The sequence below is a fragment of the Ambystoma mexicanum genome, chromosome 2p (genome assembly GCF_040938575.1).
Source record: "Ambystoma mexicanum isolate Mex_15411 chromosome 2p, UKY_AmexF1_1, whole genome shotgun sequence".
Classification (NCBI taxonomy): Eukaryota; Metazoa; Chordata; class Amphibia; order Caudata; family Ambystomatidae; genus Ambystoma; species Ambystoma mexicanum.
Window position 1 is genome coordinate 1,063,689,513 of NC_090923.1, and position 13,048 is coordinate 1,063,702,560.

General features: G+C 43.9%; 1 protein-coding gene across 1 annotated transcript in view; it reads left to right on the top strand.

Annotated features, from left to right (window-relative positions):
• Positions 1 to 2,677: 2,677 nt before the first annotated feature.
• LOC138567841 (putative nuclease HARBI1) overlaps positions 2,678 to 13,048 on the top strand; it is a 39,682-nt gene continuing 29,311 nt past the window's right edge. The window contains exon 1 of the mRNA XM_069646333.1: positions 2,678 to 2,806. Within this exon, the coding sequence (XP_069502434.1) occupies positions 2,678 to 2,806 (129 nt within the window). The remainder of the gene's footprint in view (positions 2,807 to 13,048) is intronic.

A 13,048-nucleotide genomic window follows, 5' to 3' on the forward strand; every position in this document is an offset into this window, starting at 1 on the left:
GAGGGTATGGTGCCCATGGGTACAGAGGGTGAGGGTACAATGCATGGGCAAGGATACAGGGGGGTGGGTGGATGAACAAAGCATCCCCTGGCATAAAGATAAGTGGCATGAAAAAACTGCAGCAAACTCAAGGTACTCCCTAAAACACATAGAAAAGGTGCAGTGCGCATCTGCAGAAAAACGATACGCCATAGTACATTCAACAAGGATAATACATCACAACAAGATCCAGCCAAGAGAATGAAACCACTGGAGTATCTCTTTAGAGAAGAAATTAATCGTAAACTCCATGCAATTACCCTCAGTAAATATCATAAGAATCAGCGCATCCCGAGAGACCTGAGAATACAACTACGCCCGACACTTTGCAAGGAAAGCAAAGAATTTGTGAGAAAGTGGGAGGCAATCCTCAATAAATGTTTACTCAACCTCATCCTTTTAACTATACAAGAATTGTCGGCAAATTTGAAATCACTCAACAAAGAAACACAAGAGATTGAAAAAGAACTAACAACAACATTGAGTAAGGAGGATGTAGAGGAGATTTTCATAGATCTTAACACTAAACTGGCAAGTTACAAATCTGAATTGGAAGCAAAAAAGATCAGAATGTTCAAGAGAGACACCCATGACTACCTGAATGAAGAGATGTACACCTGGATGGAAAAATATGGTCCACCATTGAGAATACCACAGCAGAATAATTCTAGCAACACATCAAGCTCAGAGTCAGAAACACCAGGCGACTGAGCAAATCCTGAAGTAGACAGAGGATGCTGTATAGCTAACAACCCAAGAGGAGAAACAACTAGAGCATCAACATCGGATGTTACTTTTTAGGAAGTGGACCAGATGAACTAGAAGGGGGAAGAGAAAAACCACGGGAAGGTTGGTTGACGAGTCAACAACAAAGGAAGACCTAGTTATTAATCTGTCAACTAGGATTCTAACGGAAAATGCGAAAGAAACTCTACAAAAGGGATTACGTTTTGTTACGACATACAGCAGTACTCTGTTCGATACAAAGGTTGAACTATACAGATTTGTCTGATAAATTAAGCTTAAGGTATTCTTTGATGAGTTAGGGCAGAAAACCAAGCCTCAAATAGAAGATTCAAGATACAAAGAATTTAGAACTAAAAGCAGCTTCATACCACCTACCAGCATCCCATCTATTGACATTTTCCACAAACAGGTCATCAAGGACCTCGAAGCAGTTAGCTTCAAACAGTCAGGACGCAGAAACCTGAAACAACATGAACTGGCACTTATCAAGGATCTGTACAGTGACGCGAAGATAACTATTAGACCGGCTGATAAGGGTGGGGCACTAGTGATCTTGAACACCACAGATTACGACAAGAAATGTAGCAACCAATTGGGAGACATAACTACATATGCGACGTTGGATATGGACCCCACGGTATCCATTAAGCAAAGTTTAGAAGAATTGCTGAACAAGGCTGAGGAATGGGGATGGATCAATCATAACACACACAAAAAAGAATGATCACACACGTATACCCAACTTCTATACATTACCCAAGGTACACAAGGACCCATACAATCCACCAGCAAGGCCAGTTGTGGCAGGAAAGAACAGCTTACTGTAACCTTTAGGGTAGTACATTGACTATTTTCTGCAGCCACTGGTCCAACAAACCAGCACATATATAAAGGGCACAACCCATTTTTTACCTGGGGGCAACCAGATGTGGACTCCCTGCTCACTGTGCTCAGAGAGGCACAGCTTCACCTCACTGATGAGGCCCAACAAGGCTGAAACACGTGTATGGGGTTGATGTTGGTACTCTTGTTCAGAAGGGAATTGCCATAGCATTTAGGTGCTGGACTACCCACGTGGGCGGGACAAAGGCTGATATGCAAATGGGTATTTCCCATCTGTGAAAGGTACAGTGAGCAAAAAGCAGATGCCTGCAAACTCTCAAAGTCATTAAAAACCACTGAACAGGTTATCATGCCATGTTCTTTCGAGGGAGGGACGCCTGCTACCTTTTTTGCATTTTTTACAACAACTCAGCAGAATTCAGTGTAATTCGGATCACATTCTATTTAGAGTGGATGTGAGAAGTGTGTACACTTCGATACCACATGATTTAGGTATTGAAGCAGTGAAATGGCTACTACTGAAGGAAGGTGAATTCATTATAGCTCTGTTACAATTTATAGCAGAACATTTCTATTTTTGATATAGAGACCAATTCTTTCTACAAGTAGCTCGAACTTTAATGGGGGCCACCATGGCGCCTGCTTATGCAAACACGTTTATGCATACATGTGAAACAGATCGTGTCTTAATGCACCCTGTATGGAAACAATATATGGGAATTTGGATAAGGTACATCGATGATATTTTTGGTATTTGGATGGGCACAGAGAGCGAACTGAAAGATTTTTTTGAATATCTTAACACAGTTGATCAGAGAATCCAATTCACTCATGAGTACTCAAAGAGAAGTATTCACTGGATGTAAATATTGAAGCAACAGAAGATGGATGCAATCAAATATTTTCCCTAAGGAGCCGAACAGGAATAACCTCTACATAGGCTAAGTTTTCATCAGCCGAGCCTAATAAAAAATCTACCATGTAGCCAAATGTGGAGGGTGAATCGAATTGCTAGTGATCCTGAAGATTAAACAATGAACTAACAGAGATGGGTAAGAAGTTCATGGACAGAGGATACAAGACAGATGAAGTTGAGATGGCGAAGACCAGAATAGAGCACAAAAGCAGGGATGAATTGCTCACAACAAGAGAAAAAGAGAAGTTAGAACCACCGTTGGTATTTGTATCTAAACATTCTACCCAAAGTATCAGAATTAACAACATAATTAAGAAGAACTGGAGAACACTTACCTGTGATCAACGTGTGGAGCATTTATTTAAGGAACTACCGACATTTGCTTATCAAAGGAGCAAGAACTGTGGCTATGTACAAAAAGGAGCAACAGTGCACCATCCACACACTGGAGAGAAAATTAGAGATTACGTGACATGTGACACACAAAGTATAATGTACTCTATCAAATGTCCATGTGGTCTCTATTATGTTGGCCAATCGAAGAGGACGGCAAAATCCTGTTGGAACGAACATAGATCCTGTATAAGGAACAATAATGTGAACTCTGCGGTGGCCAGGTATTGGCAGGATAAACGACACAACCTGGCACAGATATTTTTTCAAATATTGGAAGTAGTTGATAAGAATTATCCACATGAAAATGTACAAAAGAGACTTGACCAGAGGGAATCCTTCTGGATAGTACGACTTGGGACCCTCACACCAAAGGGATTGAATGAAGAACTTATTTTTGCATGTTTTCTATAATGCACAGTACTCAGGTGGCACTTGGGTACTTTGGGACCATTGTTACTAGACACTTTTGAGACTATACAGCAAACTATGTTTATCATCTTTCTTCTATACAAAGTAAGACCCACACGTTAGCCTATGAATGTTTAGGCTTGCTAAAGGTATACTAGCAATGTGTATAACACATATGAATGTGATCTCTGCATAACGAGCTTCCATTAGAACTTTGGAGACATAACAGCAATGAGCTGACACTGGGTAGTTTTGGGATCACAGTTACCTGATAGATTTGCTATGTATTTATTAATACAAAGAAATTCATGTCTGATCATGTACATACTGTTTTAATTAACTAACATGTTTGGGTATAGCTTTGTATGTTTGTTCGTAGAAAAAGACATATTGGTAATCGTTGTTGCATCTATGGCTATGGATAGTATCTTGTCCTTCCATCCTGTAGAACTCTGGATATAAGATAGGCCTTATTAATAATTTACTGCACATCACACTGTTTTTAGAACTTTACATGTGGAGACATATGCTAGAACCTGTATGTCATGTTTTGTTTCTCTAAAGGTGATAATTCATCTGCGGGCACAGTGCGATTACTCATAATTCCATAAGTCTGTCGAACACAGTGGACCATCGATAAATGTAACAGTTGTTTGGCTGATAGGGACCCTAGTAGTAAGTTGTAATATTTACTTGTAGTCAGGAGTTGCTATGTTACTATAGTAACATAAACAGAGACCTATTCCCGTCCTCCTGTTTCCGAGGACGGGACGCGAGGCGCCGACACGTCAGCACGTCTGCTGATGTGCCACGTCACCTAAGTTGGTCACCATAGCAACCATGTATATGATTCAGTACGATGCGCGCCCACGCGGGCAGCTTCAGCAAAGAAAGAAACGCTGAAGGAGGTAGGTAAAGCAGCTACAACGCCTTATAGCAATTTTAATTAATATATAGACGTTCCACTCATGCTAACGGAGATCTATACAATTATTACCTTTCCAGCTCATACCATTAATTTGTAAACTAGGATCGGAATTCCTAAGGTAAAAATCCATTTTTGATTTTCAGTACACGGTAGATTCCTTATGGTACATAGCACAGACATTTCAACCAGAGGTACTGACTGTATTTTATTATTTGGTTCACAGCAGCAAAGTGAATTGTGTATTTATAGATAGCACGCATGAGAAACAGTGTTAAATATGTTCTAACTCTAACATGACATTTCTTTTCTCTTTCTGTTTTTTGTTTTTGGAAACTGACAATGGCTGATTTTGGTGTGTACATTATATACACTGTGATATTATGTATGTCACTGTGACTTATGGTTCTGTTATATTAAAGCCCTGAGAGTGGAGTGTGACTCCGAAATCGGCTTTTGGGCCATATTTTGACCTAGGAACTGTTCTGCCTTATAAAAGCTGATTTGAATATTGGTTGATGTATGTTTTCAACTATATCCGAAGTAGGGTGAATGATTGAACATATTTTAAGAATCACTGAAAGATCAAAGAATGAACACATTTAACTACAGGAAAGAAACTGGAGTACCAGAACTATTATAATTGATAAGCTCGGTCTCGAGCCATATGAGAGCATTAGGCATTGCTCGGAGGAAACACCTAACTTTTGTCTCTTGGGATTTTGTGGATGCTAGTGTCAGAGGATCGACTTAAGCCTGATACCTCCTACTAAACTGGCCAAATTATATAAGAAAAAAGGACCTATTTCTGAATTAATTGTGGTGCCCACTTCTCCCCCTGTTTTCTGACCCCGACCATGATGCCTTGAGCGGAAGTGTCTACGTGGTGCCGCAGCCTCCAGTAGATCCTGTGCCAGCACTCTGGCATCCGACAAACCGGCTTTGAAGTCCTTGAGCCTATCCGCAGGAATACATTCCTGGAAATCGGCTAGTTCCCTCAATAGCTTGACATTGGCCACCGCCAGGATAAGGTCAGTGTTAGCCGGATGAAGCTGGAGTGCCGAATTGGAAAACACTTTCTTCCCAATGGCATCAAGAAGCTTGTCCTCCTTGGAGAGGATTTGGGTCGCTGCAGTAGAGGATGTAGAGGCCGGCTTGGACTGGAGGGTGGCTGCTGCCACCACCGTCGACGAAGGGAGCGGACAAGCCGACAAAGATATGTCCTCAGAGGTATGAAGCTTATAGCGAGCGTCAATCCTTTTGTTGAGATGCTGCCCGGAATGAGGTTTTTCCCCAGACCTTATGGGCCTCAGCCAAAGCGTACTTCTGGAGGCTGGTGCGCTCCTGAGACGACAGAGTGAAGGCTCCAAAAAGCACCCCCACTTGTGAAGCTGGGACCACGGAAACTGGAATGTCAAGCAGTGCCATCATGTCCAGCAACCGGCTGTGAAATGCTCAAATAGAGCGGGGCGGCTCATCGCTGTCCTGGTCCGCCTGAACATCATCCAGTGAAGCAGGAGCAGAAGACTGATCTGCTGTGCCTACTGCCTCAGGTCCTAAAGTGTTGTTAGCTCGGGCTCCCGGTGTTTTCTCTACCGGGGAAAGTGCAGAGGAGGAAGTGGTGGAGGAGGTCCAACAGGCAGAGGTGGAGGCAGAGGAGGCACCACCAGTACCTGCATAGGATCTGCCGGAGCAAAAGGCGATACAGGAGGCCTAGGATACATTTCCCTAATCAGATCCTTAAAGTATGAATTCATGGGATCTGAATGCATCAGCGTCGGAAATTTCCCAAAAAACGCATCCTCGGACGAAGGTCTAGGCGCTGGAGAGGGCAGAGGCCGCTCGGAAGGGGCATACCTCCATGAACGCAATGAGGATGGTTGCCAGGATGGACCTCCACCAATTGGGTCCACATAGATAAGGGGTGCGGATGCAGGAGGCAGCGAGACTGTATGAGACAGCAGTGTCCGGGCACGCCAATCCATCGGAGGGCGGAACAGGTTCTTGTTATTGACATAGCGTGGAAAAGGCTGCTCTGCTCGAAAAGGAGGCCCCCCAGCACCAGCCGTAGTGAACGTTGGTGTAAGAGAGGTAGTCAAAATGGCCACTGTGGTCCGCGGAGGTTGGGCCACCATTTTGTCAACACCTGAGTCGAACTGCGTCACAGGAGAAAGTGAGGCAATAGTCTCCTCAGGGGAGTCAGGGGCCTTATGTGCCATTTTAGCCTTGAAGCAAGGAACGTTGGCAGAACCGGAACTGGCAGATCTAGGATGTTCCTATACAACAGGTTGACCCAATATTTTTTCTTTTAACGAGGTGTCTGTGTTACAACTGGGTTAGAGAACTAGAGAGAAACGGGGGAGGGAACACAGACTACCTCCTGCTCCTGCCCTGTGTGTGGGGAAACATACATTCCTTGTTTCCTAAACCAGACTCTGGGGGTCATTCTGAGTTGGGCGGCAGCCATGGTGCTATTAGCACCACGGCTGCCTCCCAAACCCGGTCCGGTCTGGCAGAATGGGGAGTTACCGGGTAATTCCGACCCTGGAGGACCCGGTAAATCCCCAATCTGTAGACCATTCCCCATTCCCATTTGAGCACCCATAGGGCTCAATGGGAATGGGGAAGGCGCTAATAACGGTACCGCAAATTGCGGTACCGTTATTAGCTCCAAGGTCCCTTAGCGGGACCCGCTAAGGACGTGTGGTTAGACCACACGTCCTTTGTGGTTCCCGCTAAGGGACCTCGGAATTGGGCAGTAAGGGTTTTCCGGCACCGGCATCATTACCGGTGACTGTTAACCCTTACCGCCCAAGTTGGAATGAGGCCCTCTTCTAGCTCGCTAACATTGCGAGCAATACCCACTTATTTTAAACTTATTTTAAACCAGAAAACAAAAAACAACAGAAAACAGCCCGTTTTCAAAATGTGATTCCTGGGAACCAACAGGGTTCGATATTTATTAAAGGATAGTTCCGGGACTTTTTTTTTATTGTCCCTACGGTTCGGCCATGTGTTTTTAAGCATAAATCGGTAAATCGTAGAAAACTTTCCTATGGACCTTACCCGACTTTTCGTCCATTAACGCACTCGAAATCAGCCGCCATTTTGTGATAATCCTATAATTTCCCCCCATCGACCTGGCTCACCTGCGTTTGCGGCACTAAATCAAATCCCTCGCCCCTGAGCCTGACATCAGCAGACGCGTACCGCCCATTTCCCAACGCCAAAGCACGTTTCGTGTCAACAATCGCTGCGCCTCAGCTAATGAAGTGTCGCCATGAAAATGGCAGGACGCCTCTTTCCTCAATAAGTATAAACACACCGTTTCACAACACACAGCAGCAGATTTTCGATTCCATTCCTCTCTCTGTGTTACTTTGAGTATTCTGTGACTCGTTTCTGTGCTCTGGTCAGCTACCTTCGCCGCTTCTAGGCCTTGTGAACACCTGTACCATCTCTGTAAATTATTTTACTTTCTTTACCACACAATGGCTACAATAATGCCGTATATGTACGAGCCCGAGTACACCGAGGAGGAACTACTGGAAAGGCAAGCACGCGAAAACGATGGGGATTCGGACGGCAGTTGGGAGGACCAGTCAACGGATGAAGAGCCTGGACCATGTCGCATGGACGGCGTCTCCACCTGGTGCACGTGCAATCGGTGCGAGCTAATGCCAACTGAGGAGGAGAACTGCTGCTGCCGTGAATATTCCGGGTGCTTGGCCTACATTTTGGAAGGCGAGCCAAGTCCGCAATGCATCACCGAGCTGCCAGAGTTCAGGGAAGCCTGCCTCTCACGGACCGTGTTGAGGATGATGACGGTGCTTATGCACGAACTTCGCGGCACTGTTCGTCCGCGTAATCCGAGTAACGAGTAAGTATACTCTGGTTGTGATGTCAGTGATGCCACTACTATTTCATGGTCGTCTCCCACATATAAAATTACATCTACATATCATTCGAACGCATGTAAATTGGTTCCATATTGTGCATTTTCTAGATAGAATTTTTTTCAAAGCAGAATGACATTTTTTTCCTGAATCGACATTGATAAGAAAGTTTTGTCATTTTAATACAGTTTGCATCTTTCTTTTTCACAGGTGGTACAGGCTGGTGGCCTATCGTTGCTTCACTTGGTGGCTTCACGGGAGGCTCGGACACCGCGTTCGGAGAGTAATACCTGCCTGTGCGGTACTTGCCATTAGACAACATTTCCCCAGCGACAGTGGACAATACCGCAGATTTTCCCTGGATGTGCTGCAACCGGAACTTTACAATGTGTGATGTTTATTATTTATGTTCAATTGAAATTAAGATCTAAAATAAAACCCAACATATATTTTAACAATGGTTGTTTTGATTTTTTAAATGAATCTAGTGTGTCTCCATTGAATAGTCTTCCTGTGCCTTGTCTTGTCACACCACATGTCTCTGGCCAGCATCCTCCCTCACGCTGGCCGCCCACCTTCAATCCACATAAGTGTGTCTTCATTCACGAGTCTTCCTGTGTCTTGTCTGCACGACCACCGCCCCAATCCACCCCCCGCCCTATCAAAGGCCGTTTGCACCGGGGTACTTGTGCTGGCAAGTGGAGCTGTCAGGGAGCGATAAAGGCCAAGAGGTGCCAAAGACCATGTACACTTCAAAGTGGTCTATAGAGCATGGGTTGTTGTTCCCATGTCTACCTCCAGACCCCGTGTCTCCTGCCAAGCATCCCCCCTCACGCTGGACGCCCCCCTGCAAACCGCATAATGCCACGACATATACACGTCATTCATTCACAAACACACCCCTGTTTCGGATTCTTTATAACCACTTCATATTTCTAATGAGAACTTCTTTGCGCTTTGCAAGTCAACCCGTGAAGGTGCTGGTTATCTGCTCTTCGTCTCTGTGAACTTCCGTGACCACTTCGAGCAAACTCGTCAGTTTGCAACCTGTGAACTGCTCCCTGTTCTACGACAAGAAACTACTCTGATCCCTGCATCTAACTGTTTGTTCGTCAAATAATTTCCCCATTTATGTATCCACTCAATATGAAGGCGGAAGATTCTCCATCCGTGTCGTTATTGCAGTCATCAGCCACTTCAAGCGCCTATCGGGTAATCTTACTTAGCTATTCTGCCACTGACTTGTTTTAGGCATGTAAATCAATAGTTTTAATTTATCGTGTAATTATTTTACCTAATGGTACACCCTAGTACTCGTCCTCTAGTCTTTGTTTTCAGTTATAATTATTGTTATCCAAAATAATGCAAGTACTGTCTTTCAGGGAGATGCTGAGGAGTCCAACGCATTGACGACAACCGTTGATGTCACTCAGATGCTCGAGGTACATTTCTGGACAGTTCCATCGATGGAGATCATCAGATCTTGCATTCTTGTAGCGTGATTGTTACACACAATGTTTTTTTCGTTTTAGCCATTGATATGTCCTTCTGTCATCGCCCTCCTATGTGTCTTCTTTTTTCAATATTGTGTTCATTACTAATGAAAGTCCTATGTTTCAGGGAGTCGATGGAGCATTAGTCCAAGAAGAAGGGGGAGCATGCAGTTACGGGTCGGCGCAACAGCTTGCAGAAGTGTGCACCGCAGTTACAGCGTCCCTTGATGTTCTTATGCATTTCGAGGTATGGATACTGACAGTTCGATCAAGCGAGATCATATGACGTGATTACATCCGCTATACTTCCTTCTTTATTAACGCAAGTACTATGTTTCAGGGAGATGACGGAGCTTCTTCTACAAGAACATCACCCCTAGTAGTTGATGCAGCTCTCTGGGTGGTGACACTTCCAACGATCGAGCAAATCGAATCATATTTAGATATCCATTATTTATTTTAGACAACTGATCATTTGTGCAGGTCTATTTAGATGAGCCGTTGACGCCTGCACAAAGTTTATGTTCTTTTTAACAAAATAGAAAACCATACTAATGCAATTACTGTGTTTCAGGGAGTTGCTGAAGCGTCATCTTCAATAATATCATCAATGGAAGTCTATGCGGAGCCCGAGGTATGGATCTTGACAGTTCCATTTAACTAGATCAACAATGCGTGAATAATTGTCGTTTGAATGTTCTACACAATGCGTTCATTCGTGTTTTGCTATTGAGATGTACGTGGGTATTGGTCCCCAAGTACATTTTGTGTTTTCAATATTATTATACATACTAATGAAAGTTCTATGTTTCAGGGAGTCGATGGAGCGTCAGTGCGTGATGGATGTGCTTATCATGAAAATATAGTCGTTGCAGCGCAAGAGGAAGTGGAGACATGCACACACGAGTCGGAGCAACAGCGTCCAGATGTTGAAGTTCGAGGCAAGAAAGTTTCAAAGAAAAGAAAGCAAAAGAAGGTTAGTGTCCTGGTCACTATATTATGTTGTTTTTCACTGTTAATAGTTCAATACTGTAAGTTGTGTTTAAACTGAACATCCCTTTTCCAATCTGTCCTCTAGTTGCGAGTGGGTGTACGAACTAGATCTACACAGACAGTGAAGCGAACGAGAGATGTTGCTTGTCAAACCTTTTGGCAGGGACTTGAGACTGGAGATGCATCGTGCCAATGGGAAGAATATGAAGTGATTGACAATGGAGCTATACCACCACCAGCCATTGATAGTGAATGTCCTCCTGGTAGTTCGGATGCAGTCGGAGATCAATTCACAGAATCCACACCCGCAAAAACTAAGACCGCGAGAAAGTTGAAGAAATTGTTTTATTCTCCCATCGCCGGAGAAGGAACAGATGTTACAATGGAAGAGAATGAAATGGACGACAATGAAACACCATCAATATCACTGAACATAGCGGAAGACAATATCAGAGATTGTACCTTTAATGTGAGTGACATGTCCTCAACGTTACAGGCCGAACCAGCTGGGATGCAGAGTGACAGTATAAGGAAAGAGGCCAAATTCATTGTATTCGATAGTTGTTTGATTGATATTATTATTATGATGAAATGTGGGCATTCGGTTGGTGGGGAAGTATGTGGGGAGCCATTGATTAATGTGACTCGTGCAATTCGAGGCACTAACCTTAAAATACATGCCACCTGTACACAATATCATCCGTTCTCATGGTCTGCACAACCCATGCTGGGGCAACTGCCAGCAGGCAATCTACTTTGTGCAGCGGCCGCACTTTTTAGTGGTTCAAGTTTTAAAAAGTTAGAGTATTTCTTTCAGTTTGTGGGAATCCATTTCATTGCGAAAACTCAGTTCTACAAATACCAAACCGATTATCTATTTCCAGCCATTAGCGAAGCTTGGAGAATGGAAAAAATGTCTATTGAAAGTACATTCGCGGGCAAACGGTTCAGGCTAGCCGGTGATGGACAGTGCGACAGCCCAGGATTTTCAGCCAAGTACTGCACCTACCACTTTCAGGACATGGAAAGTAAGAAAATTGTGAGTTCGGTGGTCGTGCAGGTGTCACAAAGTACATCCTCAGTGGCCATGGAGAAAGTTGGCTTTGTAGCATCATTGCAAGAACTACAATCGCGGGGAATGGTGATCGACCTGATAGCCACGGACAGACACGTTTCAATTGCCAAGACAATGAGAGAAGAGTACAAAAATATAAATCACCAAATTGACGTATGGCATCTTGCAAAAACAATCAATAAAAAAATGTCGGCTGCAGGTAAAAAAAAAGATATGCAAGGTATTTCACAGTGGTCCAAGTCAATCAGCAACCATCTTTGGTGGAGCTCAAAAACATGTGAAGGGTCGTTGGAAATTCTACTGGAAAAATGGCGGTCAGTAATGCTACACTGTAGCAACATTCACCGCTGGACCACAAACCAACATTTCCACAATTGTGAACATGGCCATTTGTCCACAGAGGAGGCACGGAAGAAGAAGTGGTTGATTCCTTCATCACCCACTCACAAAGCCATTGAAAAGATTGTATTTGATAAAACTATAACAAGAGATTTGAGGGGACTCACGGAATTCTGCCACACAGGAGATTTGGAGGTGTTCCACAATATGTGCCTAAAGTACAGGCCAAAACGATTGCATTTTGGCATGGAGGGCATGATAAATCGGACTCTTCTAGCGGTCTTGGCACATAACCATAATGTTGGCCGTCAACAAAGTAGGACGACCGGAACTTTAGGGACGCTTCGCTACAATAAGACCTTCACTAAAAGAAGTAAACAATGGGTGATCAAACCAGTGTTTGAGGATATGCAATATGAGTTTATTGAGAGACGTATTGTTGATGTCCTAGATAGGCACATACATGGAGTTGTGAACGAACCTGTGCAGGGGACAACTGCATTGCCACCCAACATTGCCTCTGTTCCATGTCCACCTAAAGCAGAGCTCATTGAGAAATACACATCACGGTTTAAATGATTGTAATTTGATTGTCTGTTCTCTCGAGTCTCCTCATGTTGCAGGTCCATTGAACATGTGTATCTATGTAATGTGTAAATAAAAGGGATTGCTCAGTGTACATGCAATGTGTCTCTCCACCCTTGCCCCTCCCTTCACCGTGCAGTAGTGCGAACCACCCGGGTGTCACCTGTGACTTTGCTCTCGAGTCTCCTCATGTCGCAGGCCCATTGAATATGTGTAGCTATGTATTGTGTAAATAAAAGTGATTGCTCAGTGTACATGCAATGTGTCTATCCAACCTTGTTCATTTGCGCATTAAATTAAACCAAACAGTAATGTAAATCATTTTTCAAAAAATATAGAATGTCTCCGTATCTATGGTTCTCTGGGGCTGCAAAGCACGCAGACAAAATGCAA